Source organism: Indicator indicator, chromosome 2 (genome assembly GCF_027791375.1).
Source record: "Indicator indicator isolate 239-I01 chromosome 2, UM_Iind_1.1, whole genome shotgun sequence".
Lineage (NCBI taxonomy): Eukaryota > Metazoa > Chordata > Aves > Piciformes > Indicatoridae > Indicator > Indicator indicator.
In genome coordinates, this window is record NC_072011.1 from 39,151,323 (window position 1) to 39,173,992 (window position 22,670).

Genomic DNA, 22,670 nt, shown 5'->3' on the forward strand with positions numbered 1-22,670 from the left:
ACATAGGCTGACCTTAGCACATCAGTTAGATTAGTCATACAAGATGTTCATGTTTGTGGACCACATTCTATTTTGAACTGTTCTGAAAAATTAAATGTTAAGCTAGCTATTTCAAAATGCTGCTTATTCACTATTCTTTGTAGGGACCTAACAGAAAAAGTAAATTTTTAATTACTTTGTGTGTATCTACTTTTATATATATATATATCTCCATGCATGCATATATGCATGGATTAATTTGCTTCTAAAGAAGCAGATGCAGAATAGTTCATGTATCTCAGAGGAAGCATTGAGACCAGAGTCTTAAAGTTCTCTTCAGCCTTCTTCTCTGAAAACATTCTGTCCTCATTTCTATGGTAACTGAGTAAAGGTATCTCTGGTGACGCATAATTTTGACAAAGTGGTGAAAATCCCTCCCTGGTTTCCAGAAAAGCAGGGATCGGTTTCATTTCACCTGAAGAATAAGATGATCTTCCCTCACCACACTGGGGCTTTTCTGTTCTTCATTTCTTACACAGGGTTATACCAATGCTTTAACTGTTCTGCTTTTCTTGTTAACTGAACTTGGCATATACTTTCTCTGCATATCAAAGAAAAGCATGCAAGCATAATGAAGGAAAACAATTGGATAGAGGTGAAAGCAAAGGGTTTAATTCTTTGGGAACCACTTTTATTTCCACACTACTTTGGTGTACTAGCCAGGATATGTGTGATTGTGCGTGTTTGGTTGTTTTTCGTTGCAACTGCTCTACTTTGTCAAAAAAAACCCCACCACAACAACAACAACCAAACCACTGCAAACCAACCAACAGAACCAACAAAAGCCCCAAAACAACAGCAAAACCTGACATCTTGGCTATCTATATTCTGTGACTGTCTTAGTAAAACTAGTGGCCAGTTTGAGGCTGGTATAAAATTTTCAAGAGGGTAAAGAATTTAAATTCTGTCATATAAAGCATTGGTTGTATCATGAAGATTTCAGTAATTTGCCATTGTGCCTCCACTTCCTGTATAACTTCTTAGGGTCATGGGAAACGTAATTTTTAAAATGGGTAATACCTTTTAATACGGAGAAACTTTGTGAAAGTTCTAGCTTTACAGCTGTTGCTAGAGACTCTTTCTAGAGTTTCTGATATTAATGGAAAAGAAAAAAAAGTCACATCTTGATTTCTTCATTTGGTTCCTTCCTTTGAAGATGTCTCTCCATCCCTCATGTGCTTGACAAGAAATATAGTGTGGTTGCAGGGAAGATTTGTGTTGAGTGTTATTCTGTGACTTCTGAGATGCTACAACTTTCTCATGTGCTTCTGAGATGAAATGAGAAATGTTTTTGAGGCATCCTGACTTTTCAAATGAATGATCTCTGTCTTAAGCACACAGTACATTGTAACTTACTCAGTTTTTATTATTCAATTACATATTGTAACTTAGGTGGTTCAGTTATTCTTGTTAATTGTGGAGTTTCTTCTGTCATGCATTTAGTAACAGCAGGTTCATTTTGCAGGCTAATTGCAAGTAAGTCAGAGCATTCAGACCTACAGAAAGGAGAGATTTTCTTGAAATGCAAATCTGGTTCTAATAGTAATTTAAACCTAGAAATAGCACTGTCACTGATAAGTGAAATAATTTTATATTAAATAGTCTGTAAACCCACCTTTTACAGTAGATGTGAAGTTCATGTCAAGGACAGGTGTCTTTTTTTAATTCATCAAAATATCAGTTATCTTTACAGATACATTTCTGTATTTCTTGAAGAGATTGACTCAAAATATTTTGTAAAAGCTTGACTGATCCAGACTCTTTATCATTGGCTCAGAATGGGGAGATGTCAGAGGTACTAGAACGCTTCTTGCTTCAGTGGTGTTTGAAAGGCTGTAAAGCGAATGTGTGCCACAGAGAAACCTCACCAGCAAACCAGCTAGTAGTTTCTGGGTTTTCTGTATTCATTTGAAATACTGCTTTTTTCGAACATCAAGGCAATGTTTGTGGCCAGCTAAGCTTTTCTTTGTGGTTTGTACGTTATCTGCTCACATTTAATTCATGAGATGCTTGATGGATGCATCCTTGACAAGTAACTGTTCTCCTTGATAATGATTTTGTTTTTTTAAGAAAATGAAATGTGATTAATTTTCATATGCTTTTTCCATTACCTTATTCAATAAAATAAAAGAGCAAAATGTATGCAACTCCTCACTTAATTAAATTAATTGATAGGTTCTTGAGTAATTTCTTGCTTTGCTGAAACAGTGAACTTCTTAAAAGAGACCTACCAGCTGCTTCAAGGGCAGAGGTAGAACAATGTTTAATAAAAATATATTTTTATTTAATGTTATAAGTGTCTTGAGTAAAGACTCTTAATCACAGATGTAGACATCTCATTTAACAAATAGTTTTACTAGCTTTCCACATATACTTAGAACTGTATGAAACTGTGAGGGAATCTCCATTATGGATTAGGAGAATGTAATGCACGCACGTCTTCTTGGTATGGACTTCGTTTATTAAGATGCCTCTTTATTCAGGAATAAGTATCTTGTGTATGTGCTCTGCTAATTTATTTCATAGTCAGTCACGTGCATAGTTACAGAATCACAGAATCAGACAGGTTGAGAGAGACCTCCAAGATCATCAAGTCCAATGATCTCCCAAACCGAACTAAACAACTAGATCATGGCACTGAGTGCCTCATCCAGTCTTTTCTTAAACACCTCTGGGGACGTTGATCCTACCACCTCCCTGGGCAGTACATTCCAATGGGCAATCACATTTTCTGTGAAGAACTTTTTTCTAAGATCAAGCCTAAACTTGCCCTTGCACAGCTTGAGACTGTCCTCTTGTTCTGTTGCTGGTTGTGGGGGAGAAGAGACCAACCCCCACCGAGCTGCAACCGACCTTCAGGTAGCTGTAGACAGCAATAAGGTCTCCCCTCAGCCTCCTCTTCTTCAGGCTAAACAACCCCAGCTCCCTCAGCCTCTCCTCAGAGGGTTTGTGTTCCAGACCCCTCACCAGCTTTGTTGCCCTTCTCTGGACACATTCCAGCATCTCACCATCTTTCTTGAATTGAGGAGCCCAGAACTGGACACAGTACTCAAGGTGCAGCCTAACCAGTGCTGAGTACAGGGGCAGAATGACTTCCCTGTTCCTGCTGGCCAACACTATTCCTGATTCAGGCCAGGATGCCATTGACCTTCTTGGCCACTTGGGCTCACTGCTAGCTCATGTTCAGCCTACTGTCAACTAGTACCCCCAGGTCCCAGCCACTCTGTCCCCAGCCTGTAGTGCTGCATGGGGTTGTTGTGGCCAAAGTGTAGAATCCAGCACTTAGATGTGTTAAATCTCATCCCATTGGACTCTTCTGGAACATCTATCCAGCCTGTCAAGGTCCCTCTGCAAAGCCCTCCTACCCTCTAACAGATTGACACCTGCTCCCATCTTGGCTCAATCCCCTTGTCCAGATCATCAATAAAGATATTGAACAGGATGGGGCCCAGCGCTGATCCCTGGGTGACACCACTAGTGACTGGCCACCAACTGGAAGTTCTCTCTTTGCTTGGAATTCTGAGGTGTTCTAGGTTTGATACAGTGCTTTAAAAAAAATCAAGTTCTGATTCTGGGTAGATACAATAATTGTTTATATTCTATTAATTATCAACATTAAAACAATGCAATGGAGTTTAAATCCTGGTACCTTGTTTGATTTTGAAAATGTTGGTTAGTAAGATTCTCATTTATGTAATAGAGAACAGCCTAACATTTGGGCACAGGTCAGTGCTTCATAGTTTGTATATACTTGACAGAGTAGTAGGTTATTGTTGTGAATCTACTTCGGTCTGTTGACAAGCTGCTTAAAAGTAGTCATTTTTTGTGTTTATAAAAAGGGTAAAGTAGCAAACTATCACTGATGAGTGATTTCACAGTTGTTTTCTGTGAAATGCAGCTTTGCGTTGCCCTGCCTCTCTGTGTTTGGGGGAATTGTTGTTGTATTTCTAATTATACTGCTCTGACATGTTTTCTTATGTGTTTGTTTCCTTTTCCTAAGAAAATAAAAAAGAGCTATTAAGCAATTCCCTTTGCTGAAATCTTAAATACCTGTATGTAATGAATTTTTATCAGGAATCCTGCTTAAGCAGTAAATTCTGTGGCTGTCTTCCTGCTTCTCTTCTACTTTGAGATCAAATTCAAGTTTACTACAATGAATTGTAGAAACGTGTCTGATATATAGCCTTTATCGCTGTAAATAGCGAAGATGTAAATATGCTTGCCATTTGCTGAGATAACAAGAAGAAAAATCTTGAAGCTTTACTTAATGATTGCTTAACAGTCTTTTATTCAGACTTGATATCAAAACGAGAGGCCCTCATCAGCTTTCACTGAACTGCAGTAAAAGGCAACTCTCACCTTCTTATGTTGCAGTGAGTGCTGGGCTCAGGACACAGTTACGCTAGTGTGGTGCAGGCTGACTAAAATTTTAACTAAAATATGGTAATCTTACTCTGATACATACTGGTTTTTAATACTTCAGATAAAGATTCTTTTAAGACATACTAAGTAGGAACCTATAAGAAAGCACTTTAAATACTGCCAACCACATATCATTTCAGCCACTTGCTCCTTTCTTCAAAAGGAAAATCACATCTAAGTTATGAACCAAGTAATGACTTACTCTGCAGAGAGTTTTTTTACCTGCCCTTGATTCTTCTATGGACGGTAACTAGGGAAGGAGAGTTGTCTGTTTGCTGACCCAGTTTGGATTGATATATTTGATTTTCCTGTTGCTCAGTTACATTTGTATACTGGGACAGGAATCTTTTACTATGCACATAGTTTGAGATTATAATTTTGAAGTGTAATATTTACATAAGGAGTAGTAGGGAGGGTTTTTTGTTTATGTTTCAGGGCTATCAAGTAAAAACATAATAGTGACACTGGATTAAAAAGAAAAACTTAAGTTTCATTTCTAAATGTCTGTGTGTGTTGTATAACCTGACGTTAAAACACAAACATGTCTTTGCAAGGTGGTGGTTATTTGCGTTTAAAGCATTTCATCTGAAAGTATTGCTGGTTTTATTAAATAGTGAAGTTCTGTTGTATTCTGTTACATTTAGCTGCACTGTGCATAATACTTTAATGTGGAAAAGACTATCAGAGATAAAAAACTATGAAACACTGAGTGAACATTTCATACCAAAATACTTGTCACAGTTCTGTTTACAGAGTTTCTCTTCTACAGTTTGTGATGCTTCTTATACACTGACAGCGGCATATATTTTTTTTTCTGTGATCTTACCAACTCTAAGAGTAGGCTTTGCATTGGTCTTCAAAATACATGTGTGTAGAGTTCTGAGTAGTCTAAATCCCAGCAGTTTGACACACATTGAAAATTTGCCTGAACTGTTCAGATGCAAACTGTCCTTCAGGAAACGTTTATCTTGATAGAGAGAGATGTATGTATGTAAGTGCAGTCAAGTAAAAATAGTAGGTAAACTTCTAAAAATACATATTATGTAAAATATTTTCACAAGAGAAACTGTAATGATGGGATTATCTGTTAGTCATGTGAAGCAGAAGACTGCTGGATACATAATGCTAGGGCAGATCAAGTAATGAGTGGTGTGAATTTAAAGGTCTGTCATGTGCATGACCTTCAAGGGCTGCTACTGTGCTACTGTTACATCACTTCTCTATGCATGATGGAACAACATGCAATGAAAAATGAAAGTATTTTTAAAATATAAAGGGTTCAGCCTTCTGTTATATCCATACTCTAAAGAATATTACTAAAATACTGAAACTAGTATGTTGTCTATTTATACAACTTTCTGCAGTGAACCTCTGTAACCAGTACTGTTCAGTCTGAGCAATGTGTTTAATAAAGCAGATAAGAACCTAAGCATTAGGATAGGTTTCACAAACACTGGTCTTGAAAATGTTATTTAAAATTCTAGGCAAAGTAGACACCTAGTCTAGGCTATTTTAAAGACAGATGGAAATGGTAGAGGTTTTAACTGTAAGAGATATGACGCTATTTAGTATCACATTTAAGTGAGTAATCTGTTGCTTGTATGAAAAAATATGAAGTGTTTGTACGTGAAAGTGCATGTAGTTATTTTTTTGTCTTGCTGTGTTTGACAATAAAAATTGAGGCAAATGTTCATGATTTCCTTTTGCAGTTATGCAAAGATCTAGAATAGTATTTTTTCTAAGCATTTACGTGTCTAGGTATTGTATCTGTCTAAGCTTCAATTAAAATAAGGCATGGATAGCAAATCAACCATATAGACAAGCAATACTGTGTTGATTCTTCAACATTCAGCAAGATCTAAAATTCTGAAGAATGTGCTAAAATTAAGTGCAAAAATTATCCTTTGAGCAAAAAAAATACTGTTGTTCTTGATGTTCAGTGTATGTTTCAAAGCAGAATTTTACATTGGTTTTTAGTTTAAAAAAATTAAACACCATCCAGTAACTTTAATAACTCCGAAGTGAGTTACTAAGACTTTTTATCAGAGATAGTCATATTTGGTTTGTCTTACTCAGCTATTGACCATCTCTAGAGATGGATTTTTAAAATAGCAGTATCTCAGATATCAGCTTAACATAGTGTGGTTTTTACTCGTTTCTGCTATTATACATCTAACTTTCATGTCAACAAGCAAAATAATTGATTAATGTTGTAGAGGTAATAGTGGCCATTGTAGAACTGTGTGCAAACTTTTACAAACAAGCAAGGAGTGATACAGTTTATAAGTTCAGGTCTTAGTTTTCTGTTGTTGGGGAGTATTTTTTAGGTCAGGCTTGGAAAGGCCCTGTGTTGCCTCCAAACACTTAAGTGACCATACCTTACTGTGACCTAAAGATATTATTCTGAGTGTCTTGAATCCACTTCTTTTTTTTAACAGTGCTCAGGTATATTGAGCAAAGTGAGACCTTCACCCTCTTTATATGAGCAATTTTCTTACTGTTTACATTATGGAATAAATTGGTCATGGGAGTGGTCTGATTTTTTCCCAATGCTCAGTCATTGGAGGGCATGATACCAAATTTTTGCCAAAATTCCCTATTTTTGAGAATAGGGAATCTTTACTTCTTTGTAAGTTTTCCCAAGTTTTGCAAGAGTGTTACTTAGTTGTTAAAGAACCTTCTATGTCTTCATTTTCTGTTTATGTCAGTGTTTGTCCAGCTTGTCAGTGTTCCCACCAACTTGCTGAGTCTTGCTCCTTAATACTCCTTTTCTTACTGCCATGTGCCTGCAGACAGTGTCTCAAACCTCAAGTGTCTGTGCCAGTGCTAGACAGACCTCTTCTCTTTTACTATTCAAGCCACCAAAGTACATAGGAACAACACTTTTAATGTGAGCAACACTTTTAATGTGTGTACAGAAAAAATCATCTTCTGCTAATGTATATACTCTTCAAATATGTTAGCTGTGCAACTTTTAACCAGCTTTTTGAATATGTGAATGACATTCAAGTTTAATCAACCTATTAAAATTAGTTGCATGTAATGAAAGCTCTTAGGAGACTGAAGATGTAGGTTTGAATGTTAGAGATCTGCATGATATGCCAAGTATTTTTAATGCCATGGCCAAATGCGTAGCTGTTCTTTGCAGCTGTACAGGCTCAGCAGTGGTGCACACTGCACAAATAGGAATTTTTGTAACATATTAGATAGCACATCTACCATCTTACAGATACCAAGATTTTTTTTTAACATGTATTTCATAATTTTGCTATCAGTGCAACGGCAGCACTTTCATTTTTATTGTTTTGAGGGGAGGGAGAAGAAAGGGAGCTTTATCAGAGCTCATCTTTACAGCTTTGGTGTACAGTGTTTCAGTGACATTTATGGCGTGCTGATTTCTCTCCCTTTCAGAAGAGAAACCTGATTGCTCCAAGGCCCGCTGTGAAGTCCAGTTTTCTCCTCGCTGTCCAGAAGATTCCATCTTGATTGAAGGTTATGCTCCTCCTGGTGAATGCTGTCCACTCCCAAGCCGTTGTGTGTGTAATCCTGCAGGTTGCTTGAGGAAGGTTTGCCAACCTGGGTATTTGAATATATTGGTTTCTAAGGCATCAGGAAAACCAGGAAAATGCTGTGATCTCTATGAATGTAAACCAGGTAAAAGCAAACTTTTTTCTCCATTTTCAATTTTTGCTAACTCTGACAATCACAATAACCTATATATATATAATTGTATCTACTAGAGCGTGTGTAGTCTCTGAACTCTTCAGATTCTTCTTCAGAATTAAAACTATTATGTATGACAACACCCATTTAAAAAAAAAAAGATAGTAAGTGTTACTTTCTTATATTCTTCAAACATTAAACTGAGCAACAAGGGAAAAGTAGCCGACTGAGAATATTTCTTGAGATGCTATTAGCAAAAGTGACATCCTTTAAATACTAATTAGATTATGCAGAGGGTTGTTTTTTCATAACAAGAGTATATCGTGCATGGAGAAGTAATTATGGTTTCTCTTTTAAGATTTTCTAGATTATGAACAGATACCATTAAAACCTGGAGAGCACAAGGATTGTGGAGGACCATAGTGAAATGACTTCACAAAATTCTCAGTGTTTACCCATTTTCCATTTCATAAGAATATGAATCACCCTTTCTTGTGATTTATTATTCTCAGTGAAGTGGAAGATGTAATGCACTCTTCTTTTTGATCCAGGCTTTGCTAAAGATGAATAAGAAAATAGAGGGATGAAAGCAGGCATATACAATTATATAATTCAAAATCTTATATGCAACCAGGTTCAAGTATACTTAAGCAGTGCCTTTTCTATGCTTGTTTAATGTTTTCTTAAATCTTCCACAGAAGATGATTGTATGTTCTTTGTAACTTCTAGTGTTTCATTTTTCCTAATATCCAATGCAAATCTGCCTGTGTGGAAATGTAAGCAAACTTTTTTGTTCTCTGTCCTGAGTAGCTGAACAAGTCTGTGTAATAATTTTTTCTATATAACATCTTTTCAACCTTAGTCTTTTTTTTTAATCTAGAATTAGTTGTAATTTCTTACAGCATACTTTCCTTGGACTCCATCCTTGTTATATTGCCCTTCTATAAGTTTTCTTGTGTTTATCCATATGTCTTTAAAACGTGGTATCCAAAAGCAAACTACTCTGAGTGAATCTTCATCAGCACTAAATACCATAGAATAATTATTTTGTCTTTTCTGCAAAATTCTAAATAAGAGATGACTCATTTGCAAGAGTTACATTTAATGAAATGCTGTGATCCCAAGACGTAGTATGGCTGCTACTGAACCACTCTGTACACTTTAATTCTTCCTCAGTTTTATTTAGCTAACTTTGGATTATTTATCGATCAGCACAAATGTTTGCTCTGATCATGTCCTCATGACTCTTCTTTGCATTCTCGTCTTGTAGTTTTCAAATAACTCCACCCAAAGTTACATTTGTATGTTAATTCTTGAAGATTATTGTCAATATTAGAGATTTTTTTAAACTGAATATGTGATTATTGCACTAGTGAATTTATGTAACTATATGTATGTTATTTTCTAAAGGAGTTTATTTTATGTTGTGGGAGTTAAGAGGTAAAAGTATGTGGGGCTGGAAAAAATTGAGAGATATATGAGAAGGATAAAAGAGCAGAGGCTTTGAAAAAGTTGGAGGAGGAGACTAGTGAAATGTAAGGAAGTGTAGAGCTTTGCAGCTGTAGGTTAGAAACTGAGGGAATGAGAGTTCTCCACCTTGGGAGATGATGAAAGCATGTTCTTATACAGTGACTTCAGAGGTTGAGGGTTGTAAGTGGACACTCCTGTGCATTTCTACAGTGACAGGTGATGAAAAATGTAATGGCTAAACAACCAGGAAAAAAAGGGAATGCTACTAATATGGAACTGTTAGTCACTATGTAGCCACCTCAGTGGCTGTCCAAGTTGACTTTTATAACTTTGTTCTTGATGTTGCTTTTGTTTACTGTTTAATGTAGTGGGAAGATTAAAAAGCAAAACCAAGCCAACACAAGATTGGATGGCAGGGAAAAAAGTATGTGAATGTTGATGAATCTTAGTAGACAAATTACCACAGAATGCTTAATGGCAAATCTTTGCAATTCTAAACTTTTGTCACTTTCAGAGGAATATTGTTTTCGAAGTGTAAACTGCAATTAAATTGCTGAAAGGAGAATTGGAAGCATCTCTTTAAATGCTAGGAGTGTAAAAAAAAGAAGTTTCATTTTGAGATCCACTTTGTCTTCTACTTCTTTTGCTTTAGGAATACAGTGATTGAAGGCATTGACATTCAGTTCCAATGAACAGTGAAGAAAAAACTTAATTGCTTAAGTTTACCTGTCTCTTTAACTCCAGATTAATTAATCTTAAGTGTTCTTGCCTGTTGCTCCACGAATCATCTCACCACACTTGTGGTGCCTATTGAGAACAAATATATTGTGTTCTTTTGGTTTACTGCAGTTAGTAAGCTCAGAGCGGGGGATAACAGTGGTCTGGTACTATAAGCAATGTACTTTGTTCTCACAAGCTGTGTATACCTGCCCATTCATGAGCAGTGAATTTACTGAAGGAGCACTCTCTCTAGTTTTTAAGCTGGGAGTACAGTTCTTAAAGAATATTCTCAAAAGTAAGGTGTTGTGTTTTGGTTTTTTTTCTTAAACATGGTTCGAATGAATAGTCTCAAATTGAACTGCATACTGTGCTAACAGTAAAAATAAAAATAGCCTGAAACAAGATTTGTAGCAGTATGTGTGCCTCTTTTACTAAGAAACTAAAGCACTGTGAATAGTGATGTATTTTAAGTTGTGTTTGTTGGATGGAGCTATTATCTTATCTAAAAGGTATTTTGCTAAAGTTGTGATAGGAACTCTAGCTGCTAATTCCGAATAAAGAAAGGTAAATAGTTTACTTTGGCAGCTGTCCAACAGATGTTTGTTTTACCTTTATTGATAAGTTTCTTGTTGTATACAGTCAGGTCGGAAGTGTCATCACTTAGTTTCTCACATCCTTGGGGAAGCATTGGGAAATGTCTGTCATGCTAGAGAGAACCTCTGTTGAAAGGACTGTTCATTTATCGTTCTGCTAGCAGTCTTTTTGGCAGAGATTTTACTTACCTCCGGCACCCATGTGTCCTAAAAATTTCTGCTACTGAAATGGAAGGTTTATTTTGGTATCAAATCTTGGTTTAAACACAATTGTAAAGAGAATGTGATTGTTTGCCGTGTTTTTATTCAGTCAGGATTTGATGGAAAGTCTGAAATCACCAGCAAAATGCAGTCGGTAGTATATAATGATGCACAGGGAAATAGCTTGTGCTCCACCCTGGTATAGCTTCAGTATTGAAAATCAGGTCTGCAATTGTAACAGCCTTACAATAAAGACAAGGGTCAGCAAAATAGTCATGTTTTTGTACACAGTTGAGAGAAACAGATTTTTATTTTTTTTCCCCTGTCTGTTGCTTACAGAAATAGTATGTGTGGTGTTTTGTTGGAGCTTTGTTAGAAGCTGCTGTTGAGAATACTTGAGATTGGGAAAAATCTGGAGAAAATGAGTGGGGAAGAATTACAGATACATTTCTAATGGAGCTGGAGAAATAACTTATAAACCAACATTGTGAGGGGAAGGAAAGGAAAAAAAAAAGAGCAAATACAGGGGTCCATGTTAGGAAATGCCTGTGAAAGGGAAGTTAAGCAAGTGATTCAGACAGTAATAGAACTGCATTGGAAGTCCAGGAACGCTGTCTGTTCCTTTTGTATTTAATACCTTCTGAAGTGTGAAGAAATGTAAAAAGGATGATTCATTGTCATGAGAAGATGCTTCTGTGTGTGCTTTCTCCGTCTCCTAGAGCAGAAATTGTAACTACCATTATCAGATGGAGTCATGTTGCATTGCGTTATTCCTGAGGGACCAGTTGAAATGCATCTGAACTGAAAGGAAAGGGTGTTACGTGATGCTTCTTACCTGATGTAGAATCAGGCTGCGTACTCTTGTACTGGATTCTCAGAAAGCTCAGACTTCTGAAAAAATACGAAATCTTTCCTGTGCTGAGCCACAGTCAGAGATGGACCTCTAGGTTTTGCCCCAGAACTATACATTCTAGCCAGTGAAAAGTTAGCATAAGTAAATGTGGAACTGAGTACACTTATGTTAACATGTACTACAAAAAGTTACTTTCACCTAGATACGAAAACTTTCATGATCAAAGACCTTCAGTTTCATGGTCTACAAGGGAAGTTGTCTGTTACACCAACTGTGTTAGGGGTCTACATCTGTAATAGGGTTTCTGCTATGTTGTTGTAGAAAAATTAGTAATGCTCAGATGTTACTATATGCAAATTCAGTGCATGAGAAAAGATCCTGAAGACTCGTAAGAAAAGACTGAGTACATGATCACTGACAGGAGTTTGCAACATGTTTGTGCTCTTGAAGATATATATTTATCAATTTATAAAGCTTAAAGCTACTAGGATAAGACAAAAATACTTTCCTTAGACAAGATTTAAATTTTTTAGGTTATAATAAAATACATTATTACAGCTAGACATGTTCATGAAAAATACTTTGTAACTATTGGAATCAAAATAAGATGCAAAAATAAAAATAATAGTTTAGTGGTAAATGTTTGCAGTCTTATTTTTTAGGACAGTAATACAGATGACCTGGGGACATCTTTTTAACTAGTGAAGAATCTGATTATAGGCTGGTCTGTAACTTTTAAGTATTTACTGCTTATCTGGAACTTTGGCTTAAAACTTTTCCCAGTTTTAGAAACTCATTTAAATCTGAAAAGTATATAGGAAATGTTTGGGTTTTTTCTTCTTCCAATATTTTTAATCTTGTATCTCTCTTTATCTCATTCCTGTGAGGAAAGGCTAAGAGAGCCAGGACTTTCAGCCTGGTGGGGAGAAATCTCAGGGAGATCTCACCAATATAAAAACCTGAAGGGATGGTTTGAAGACATAGGCAAGCTCTTTTTGGTAATGCACAGTGGCAGGACCAGAGACAGTGGGCACAAACTGAAAAAACAGAGGTTTACTCTGAACATCAGGGATTTTTTTTTTTTTTCCACAACAATGATTCAGTATCAGCACAAGTTGCTTGGAAAGGTGGTGGGTATCCATCTTTGGACATACTGAAAAGCTGTCTAGGTACAGTCCTGAGTATCTGTGTGACTTGGCTTGGGAAGGGGATTTGACCAGGTGACCTCTAGAGGTCCTGTCCAATCTCAGCTGTTCTATGATTGATCTAGTTATGCAACAATAAAGATCTCCCAGGGCAGAGTGAAGACTGTGGTGATGTATGAGTGTGGGTTATAAAATTCTGTGGATGGTGTATAAGCTCAGTGTATACCCTCTGTTCACCAAATCTTACTAATCCCTGAAAAATTGGAGGGTACTCTGGTACTTGTAAGAGATCAACATAAAATAAGTAAAATCAGTTAAGTCAGATCAACCAGGGAAACCACTGAGTGACTACAGCCACAATTATATTAGAATTTTCTATTTGAATGATCCTGATTTCTTTGTAGTTTTTCCTAAATTTTTACTTTATTAAAACATAAGACTGTTTGATCTACTCCTCAGTGTTTGTGAGCCATATGCTAAGAACACTATAGCCACTAGAAAAAATCAGCCATTTAGGAGGAAAGAATACCTTAGTTTTGAGGCCTGGTGGCATGATTAGAGAATTCCATTGTGGTTTGGGTTTTTTTTTTTTTTACCTTTCTTTCTTTCATTGTCATTGCAGATATATGGAAAGATGGGCAGAAACAGCTGTGCAGTCACACTTACTAGGGAAACTTAGTGGCTGTTTTTCCCAGAAGGTTTACCTGGGGAGGTGGAGGGGGCCTTGAATCCAGGGAGGCAAAAAGATTACTGATTTAAATTCAGGAAACTGAGGAAACTGAACAGAATCATGTAAATTCTATTTGTTGTGTTGACTCATACTGATGAGCTCATGATTCTCAGTGCCTGTTGTGATAATGGAGGAACTAGATGTATATTTCTTACAGAAGAGTTGTTTCAGATGTGTTATTTGTTAATAAAATGGAACATAAAATGCTATGGAGTTTTTTAAAGTGCAATATTGTAGAATTAAGGCAAACCTTTGTATGTTTATGAAGACATACAAGAAGTTAATTCAGTAATTGCCATTGTTAAGATGGGTAACTGGAATCTTTTTAGTTTAATGACTGTCTGCACTACTTCACGAAGTGGACTCTATTTAAATTTGTGCGTTTCTCAGTGAGAACTTCTTGAACTTGTCAGGTTGCCCTGATTTAGCCAGATGGCTTCATTTCCCAAATAACTGGAAAAAGGCAGATTCCAAATATTGCTTATACAGAGGATACTTGTATACTTTGTCCTCAAGACAATTAACTTTCAAGCCTACTGGTTTTAACCTTCGTGAGTTGCAAACTGATTTCATTGAACTGCTGCTTTAATGTCAGTGTTTAATGAAATATGTAATTCTGAGGATGATGACTGATTGAATAATTATTGCTGGGGACCTCTGTGAACTGAGAATGAAGCCTGGAAAATGTAGGACAAGAAGACCAAATTTGGGACTTTGAAAGGTATCAGCTCTTTCAAGAATTGTAATATAGCATTCCCAAGCTGATTTTGCACCGCAGTAAGCAGCCATAGTAGTGTTGGTACTGAAGCAGAGTTCAGTCAGTAATCGGGGATATCATACTGCATGGTCTGGTAACTTCCTGTTCATCCTGCCTGTTGACTGGAAAGGTAGCTTATCTCTTTAAAGAGGGAATGATGTTTTGTTCTGTACTTTCTTCTTATTATTATGATAAGGAGTGGCAAATAGTTTCTGAGCTGGTATTGTTAACATGAGAGTCTTAGGACCAAACAAGATGATGTGTTTCAGCTTTACTGAGTGACTCATGGGATTAAATGTATATTCAGCCTGATTTTGACTTTTTTTTCCCAAATTTATTGCTTTTTTGAAAAGCGTCACTCTTACTAGTTATGTGTGATTCTTGTTAATGAAGATAGATTTGGTAATTTGCATTTCTTTTTCAGCATATATAAATTCCTAAACAACAATCTAATGGAACAATACTTGACACTGTTGTTTATATGTGCAGGCATAAATCCACAATGTATCGTTAATTTGTTGTTTGTGGGTTTTTTGTTTGTTTTGTTTTATTTCCTATAACCCTGGCATTTAGCTTTTCTAAACAGACCTTAATCAGGAAAAAATTAAACAGTGAATTGTTAACTGCCATAAAAACTTTGGGAAAAATACCTAGTATATTTCTAGTAACTAATATTACTCACAGGTCTAATCATTGTTTGAGGCTGCCTGTCTAACCTGTGTAATTTTTTTATTAACTAGTAATACTTGAGTTGCTTCCCGAGTCAATTTTAAAAAGTGGATCTTGAAGAGAACGAAATTTTTTATAAGTTGCCTACTGAGCATGTGTTCATTGAGTAATTTTTTTTTTTTTAATTTAATTTTTAAATTAAAAGCCTGATGCATAACTGGTTGCTTATGATGAAGTAATTTGCAAAAAGCTTATAAAGCATGAGGAAAGTGAATTTTCTTCTTCCTTTCTTCCATAGTGTTCAGTGTGGATTGCAGTACAGTCGAATGTCCTCCTGTTCAACAAGTTGTTTGCCCTCTGGATAGCTATGAAACGCAAGTCAGGCTGACAGCTGATGGCTGCTGCACCCTGCCAACAAGGTTGGTATCTTGATGGCTGAGTATTTTTAACTTACTCTTTATAATTCAAGTACTACAAATACAGGATAATAACATACTTTTGTGGCAAGAAATGTTAATATAGAATAAAAAATACACGAAGTAGATTAAAGGTACATCAGGTTAATAGAAGTACAAAATTTATCTTTTTGAATCTGAATAGAATTTTGCTTAGTAGAACTATATGGAGCTGACTTTTGCTAAATTTTTGTCTCTAGACTGATTTTTTTGCTAAACTTTGCATATGCCTCTAGACTGATTTTTTTTTTTTTTTTTTTTTTAAATTCCCTTCACCCCCCCCTTTTTTTTTTTTGGTTGGTGTTTTTTTTCCAAGGTAGTAATTTAGTTTTACAGAAGTGCATTCTTTTGAGAAACTTCTGAAGGTCTTTGATGGCAAGGAATTAAAACAGAGATAGCAGAAGATATGCTGGAGAAAATCTCACCTAGTTAAAGCCAAGTGGTTTTTATATGAGAAGCTAAAAGACAGTGGCTATCTGGAACTGTCAGGAAACAGAAGTTTCAAGTACTCACTTCCGGTTTATTTTGTTGTTGTTTCGATAGTGTTACAAATAAAGAGGGATAAGGTGGGGTATTTATAAAAATATAAATTATTAATTAATTTGGTTCCACCTCCCATGTAACTATATATAAATGTTATTGAAGATTATAAAGGTTCTGTGTTTGTTTGAGAATCTCTTCACAAAATAGGAATGATTACAAATAGTTTGAAAAACAGTCTTTGGAAAAGATAGATCCAGAAGCCATATGGTACCCCTACTAACAAATGGTAGGACCTTCCTGGAGACCTTAGGAATATATCAATTACAATGCTGCTTGTGGATTGTGGGAATTCCTCTTCTGTCTCTTTTTATCGGAAAATCCTCCTGAACTGCTTTACTGCTTATAATCCACTTGTGTGGTGGGGAAAACCCAAGAGAGAAGAGCCTCATGCTGTCTGCAGCTGACTTGTTTTATACAACTAGCTGATTTTTATCAGAATTGTCACCAGACAAAGGCTAGAACTGATAACCATCAGTTCTCTGCTTATACATGCCCAAAACATGCCCAGACTTGACCGTGCACAGGGTCTGTGCCTGCAGGACACATGGCTTGGGGGAAGGGCCCATGTGAAATCCACTCATCCACAGGCCTGGGAAGGGGAGGTATCTCTCTTCTGGCTCCCTTCATCTCAGCCTCTCTGCTTTCCTCCCCATCCTGTCTGAGGTGGGCTGGGGGAGGGGGGGTTGTGAAGGGGTGTTTGAGTTGCACTGCCACAGTAGATATAGTTTATTGCCAATTAGAAAAATAAGACAGCTTATGGTTGATTTTGTTCTAAAATTCTGCACCAGTTTCAGCTTCTGCTTTTGCAGTATGCCAAATAAGTATGAATTTAAGCAAAAAGAACCATCAAAAATAAGTTGCATAAAAAAAGAAAATGTTTGCTGTAGACATAACCAGTTGGTTTATTGAGTAGGAAAGCCTATGCTATATTGCCATACAATATTGCCATATTCTCAGCCTCCAGTGAGATTCAAGGAGTGGTAAACTTGAAAGGAATTCAGAAAGTAGAAAATGGCAAAGATAATGAATTGTGCATCTTCTTGCTTGGATATCCTTTAGGTACACATTTAATATGGTGACTTGTTTGAAACTGCTCTTTCCATGAAACATGGGTGTCTCTAATTGCATAGTAAGTTAAAAATATGCTTATTTGGGAAAAAAAAAAAGAATTAAGTCAGGGAAAGAGATGTGAAAAACTTTATATAGTGCAGTAATCCCATCTATTAAAATCTGAAAATACATTTCTAAACTTTTCAATCTTTGTTCGTAATCATAGAATACACATAGTAGTTTGCTATTTAAACATATATTGTCCTTATTCAGTGGATACTACAAATGTTCTTTCATTCAGAATTATTGGTTGTGGTTTTTTTCTTTTTTGTTTTCTTGAATGTTCTGACTAGACCACAGTATGAATTCTCAGTACCCTCCTTTTATTCTTAACATTCTCATTAACCTTCCTAGAATTATGATAATTTCTTATTAGTTGAGAACTATCCTGGTGGGTTGGGATTGCGCAGGAGGCTGTAGATTTTTAACTAGTCATTGTACCAGCATTGCTGCCAGTATAGCTCATCATGGAAGAAAAAGACACTAAGAGCTGTATTTGGAAAGATAGTATAAAGTCAAAGAAGCAATCCCTGATTAGAATTTCAAAAGTTCCTGTTTCATATTAACACTTGGAAATATTGACATGAGAGAAAACTTAGATTGGAATTATGGTCGATGCAGCAAGACAAAACAAATGTATGGTATTAAAAACTTATGTAGAGGGCAAATTATTTTTGTTTCCCAAAAGTAAGGTGTAGTTTGATTTTTTTTTTCTGTTCTTGAGTGCAGGGGATGAAAAGTAGACATCATATTCTCTTAATTGATAACTTACATGTTCCTTCTCTTAGGGAATGTAGAGTACCAAGAAAATAACATTTCAGTTGTTTCAGACAAATGATCAATTGGGCATGTTTTCTGTTTCTAGAACACACTGACAGAACTGATCTTAAAGAAAGCACCTAGAGCAAGCATGTCATTAAAAGAATCTTTTTCTTTCTTTGATAATATGTGAAACTGTAACCAGTTCGCTTGCTGTGTGTGAACTGTGACTGATGTGTGAAACTTCGTTGTGGGTGTGCATTGTGGTAAAACTAGTATTCCTGTCTCCTGCTCACAAAGACTCCAATTACACACGCAGGCTTGAATTCCTAGATACAGGTGAATTGCACTAAAACCTCTTTGAAATCAGATTGCTGTGAATTACTAGGATCAGAGTTGAACAATTAAATAGAGCTGAGATAGATGAATTTTGAGCTTCTGAAGTCTTATGACTAGTTCTGAGTTTTGTCTTAATATCTCTATCCTCCTTGATGTGTAAAACTGCAAAAAAACCACCCCATAATTTACATAACCTGGTCTGAGTATGCAGACAGGTTGGAAAAATTACAGGTGTCCTATACTCCTCTATTATTTTTTTATTTTTATGGCTTGATCTGTGTTGCTGTATACAGTTGTGTTGGTTGCTAGGTTTTCAGATTGCCTGAATTCAGCCAAAGCAATAATGCTCTTTAGAACAGAGTAGACGAGGAGGAAAGAAGAAAGCTGCATCTGTCAGGAATCAGGTCATATAAATGCTTTACTTTTGTGCCTGCTAGAAATGCATTTAGTTATTTGTATCTTAATATATTGCTGTGCTTCTTAAGGAAGACAGTGCCATACAGCTGGGTTAAGAACTGTCTGGGTGTCCGGGCCCATAGAGTGGTGGTGAACGGTGCCACTTCCAGCTGGTGGCTGAATTCAGGTTCAGTATTTCCTCAGATCTGAGGAGACATTAGGGCTTTATATATGAAGCCAAGGTCTCAATCCCACATGAGAGATGCATTTCAAAATTGTAGAAAAAGTCAAAATGACTACACTGAAAAAAGAGGAGCTTTTCCCTTAATTCTGGAATTTCAAACCGAATTTATGATGAAATATTAACATTGCATTGACTGTGATTCAGTTTAGTATCACCTAAATCCACATCATATCTGTTTTTTAACCTTCAGAATTAAGGTCAAAAGAAGTGGCACTTTGTTTTAATGCACATTTGAGAACAGTTTGTTAAAAGCAAAGTAATAGTGTTTCATGAGGTTATAGTCTTATTTTGTTGAAAACTTCTTCAGTAATGCCAAAGGGGGAACAGTTGTCCTGGTTTGATTTAGAACTGATTCTTCTCAGCTCAGTCTCTTCTAAGTGACTGCACTTTCTGATATTAAGGACTTGTTTTTCAGAGAGTGTCTGCTTCTAGTACCAATCCTTGGTAGTAACTAGTTTCTAGTTAGTACTAAGGATTGGCCTGCAGACCAAGGTCACTGCTAGATCTTGTGTACCACGTTGGGGTGCAGAGCAAAATGCTGCATCTGCAGGGAGGAGCAGCCAGGGCAGGTGACCCTAAACTGACCAACAAGGTATTCCATTCCATGTATGTCATACTCAGTATAAATCTGAGGAATCACAAGAGTCAAGCTCTCTTCTGAAATGCCTATCATCCAGTCCCAGAATCTAGCCCCAGAGTCCAGCTCCTGAATGCAGTTCCTCTCTGATGTTTAGTCTAGTCTGGGACTTCTGCTACAGCAGCTGTGGCAACAGTGACTAATTCCATTAGGGGAGTTGGGTTCAATATTGGCTTTTATATATTTGTATATATTTGATGTTATTGTTATTAATGTAATTAAAGTAGTTTTCCAAACCACAACTTCACTTACTTCCTTCCTTTTCAAAACTGAGAAACATTAATAGACACCTTTTGCCACTCATTTAGTGGCCAAGCCAGCTTATAACCTTTGACAACAGTAAACAAACATCTGATACTCTTAAGTTCTTGGACTTCCATTCAGAGCTTACCTGTAGTTCCATATTGATTCATAACACAGTGCTGCAAGCAGAACACCCTACTGATTTACTATTGGTATCAAAAGACTGGTTGCTTCAGTTTTCATTGGACTCTGATGAGACACCTTAAGTTTCCAGGTCTTTATGTTAGGAAAGCTAAATGATGTCTGTATTTTGTCTTCATAAAGGTGCACTCTTCAGCAAGGAGCTTACCAAATTAAAATGTATTGGAGCTCTTCCAGAGAATAGGTTATCACGGTTTGATTAATGTTTGTCATTTTCTGTTACGAAGTTAAGAGAATGATCAATGTGAAGTGTGCAGAATCTGTTTTCTTCAGATGTTTCCAGTTTTTCTGTTGTCAGTGAATTTTGTTTACATTTTCAGATCCTTTTGCAAAATCTGTTTGTAAGTGTAAAAATCTTTTATCAAAATTAGTTTCATTTTTGTCTATGAGAAACGGACTGTAACAATAGGAGCTGATTTTGGTGATGGCTTATATCTTTATTTCTCAAATGTTTTTGTGAATTTTGCATAGGATTGTATACCACAGAGATGGCATGTTTGGATAGCTTTGCACCAAATATGTTTGGGTTTTTTCTTTTCTTCCTGGCTGCTCTCTTAATTAGAATAATTTAGAAATTTAGTCTTTACTAGTGTGGTGGTTTGAATGAGAACAAAATGGGTCAAACCGAACCAGTGAGTTAACCTATTTTCACAACACAGAACTGAGGGAAAAGTAACACAAAAACTTGGGTTGAGGCCAAAAAAAAGTGAGGTAAGAGTAGAGTTTACTCATCAAAATCAGAAAAAACATAGTACAAAATGCATAATTACATTAGTCTATTTGCACAAAAAGCACAGCACAAAGCAACAGCAAGCAGAAGCAAGCGAGCTTAAAGCCCAAGACAGAAAACTACTCCCCCATCCCTCCTTGTCTCGCAGCCAGCCTGGTGGAAAAGACCAGCACCCAAGAACCCAGAACCCAGAAACATCAACTGGAACAGGAAGCCTCCCATGTTGCAGTCTGAGCTTCAAGCCCCATAATACTTTGCTCTAGTTAGCACTTCCACTTTCTGAAGCTGGCATGACTGCGGCATGGTATGAATAACAGCAGAAAGGTTCAATTCAAGCCATGACAACTAGGTCTTCACTTCTTGTTCTAGCTTTATCCTTCTGTTTCTCTGTTTGTTTCCTCTCATATAATCTAAGTAGTCATTTCTCTAGCACCACCTTCCATGCTTCCTACTGTTGCTTGTTACAAATCTGGTAACTTTAATTTTCATTCAGAGCTCTATTATCTCAGATCTTTTTAATTATATTGTCATATGGTTACATTTCAATTTTGTAAATTAATCCCCTTCTCCAAACTACTTAACATTGAGGAAGAGCACTTCCTACACCCATCCTTCCCCAGATTTTGGAAGTGAGTCAGTCCCAATGAGTTAGTTCACGATCCTTTACCTGCTGAGATGAATTCTGGCATCATGCACATCTTGGCTTGAATATCTTTCTGCCAACACAGGATACAGTAATATTCTTTGAGATGTGGTAGAAGATAAGCTCCATGTGCATTCCAGCTGGTCTTCATATATCAGAGGGCTGGGGGCAGTTGAGCTTAACGCTCAAGTAATGCCCAACTGAACCTTTAATGTGACTAACTTTACACTGTCAGCAACAGAATTAAGACTCAATTGGAGTCAAGTGTCTATAGCTGGTTTATTTGACAGGCTGCAGGTGTAAATACCACAATGGTTGATCAGTGATGATGAGAACAGGAGGCAGGAATTGGGGCCAGGTTGGATGGCAGCTCTCTCTCTCTCTTTCTCTCTTTGTGGCAGCTTTCCCTCTCTCTCTCTGTGTCAGGCAGGGTGAAGCACAGCTGGGCATCAAGGCAGGGCAGCACAGCTTTCTCCTTGCAGTGGCTCCTCATGGCAGGCAGTGACCCACCCCTAGTAGACTCCCAGCAGACAGTTCTCAAGCAGTTCTCCTAAGCAGTTCTTCCCCTCCTGCCACACAGTGGCATCTTTATAGTTTCACACCCCACCGCTGCTTTGGTGTCCAGCCTCACAATGTGGTTCGTTTTGGCAAACAAACATATGTTCTTGAAGTCCAGAAACCAGGAAAAAATGGTAAGTGGTTGTTTTTTTTTGTGTGTGTGTAAGTGTTTTAAAGCTTATCTTAATAAAATGTGAACAGAAGCTCTTGAAATACAAGACATTTCCGCAGCCCTATGGCTGACCTGAGTGTCAGAGACCTTGAACAAAGAGAGAAAGCATGAGAACTTTTTCAGAAGAAGTAGCATGTGAATCTTCTGCAGAATAAGCAGTAAGATGTTGTAAATATGGAGGTACCTTCTTGCATATTTAATAAGATGAGCTTTTTGCTCCTGTATCCTATAGGTAAAAAATACGTATCTGTAATCTTCCACCAAGTCCTAGGAAATACTGAATTACAAAACCTTTCAAGACAATGCTACCTCGAGGAATCAAAGAATCAACCAGGTTGGAAAAGACCTCAGAGATCATCAAGTCCAACCTATTACCTA

The 22,670-nt window shown here is 36.8% G+C and overlaps 1 protein-coding gene across 1 annotated transcript in view; it reads left to right on the plus strand.

Moving 5' to 3' along the window:
- CRIM1 (cysteine rich transmembrane BMP regulator 1) overlaps positions 1 to 22,670 on the plus strand; it is a 189,736-nt gene that overhangs the window by 77,783 nt on the left and 89,283 nt on the right. Inside the window, exons 3-4 of the mRNA XM_054393879.1 lie at positions 7,873 to 8,115; positions 15,561 to 15,681. Of these exons, the coding sequence (XP_054249854.1) occupies positions 7,873 to 8,115; positions 15,561 to 15,681 (364 nt within the window). The remainder of the gene's footprint in view (positions 1 to 7,872; positions 8,116 to 15,560; positions 15,682 to 22,670) is intronic.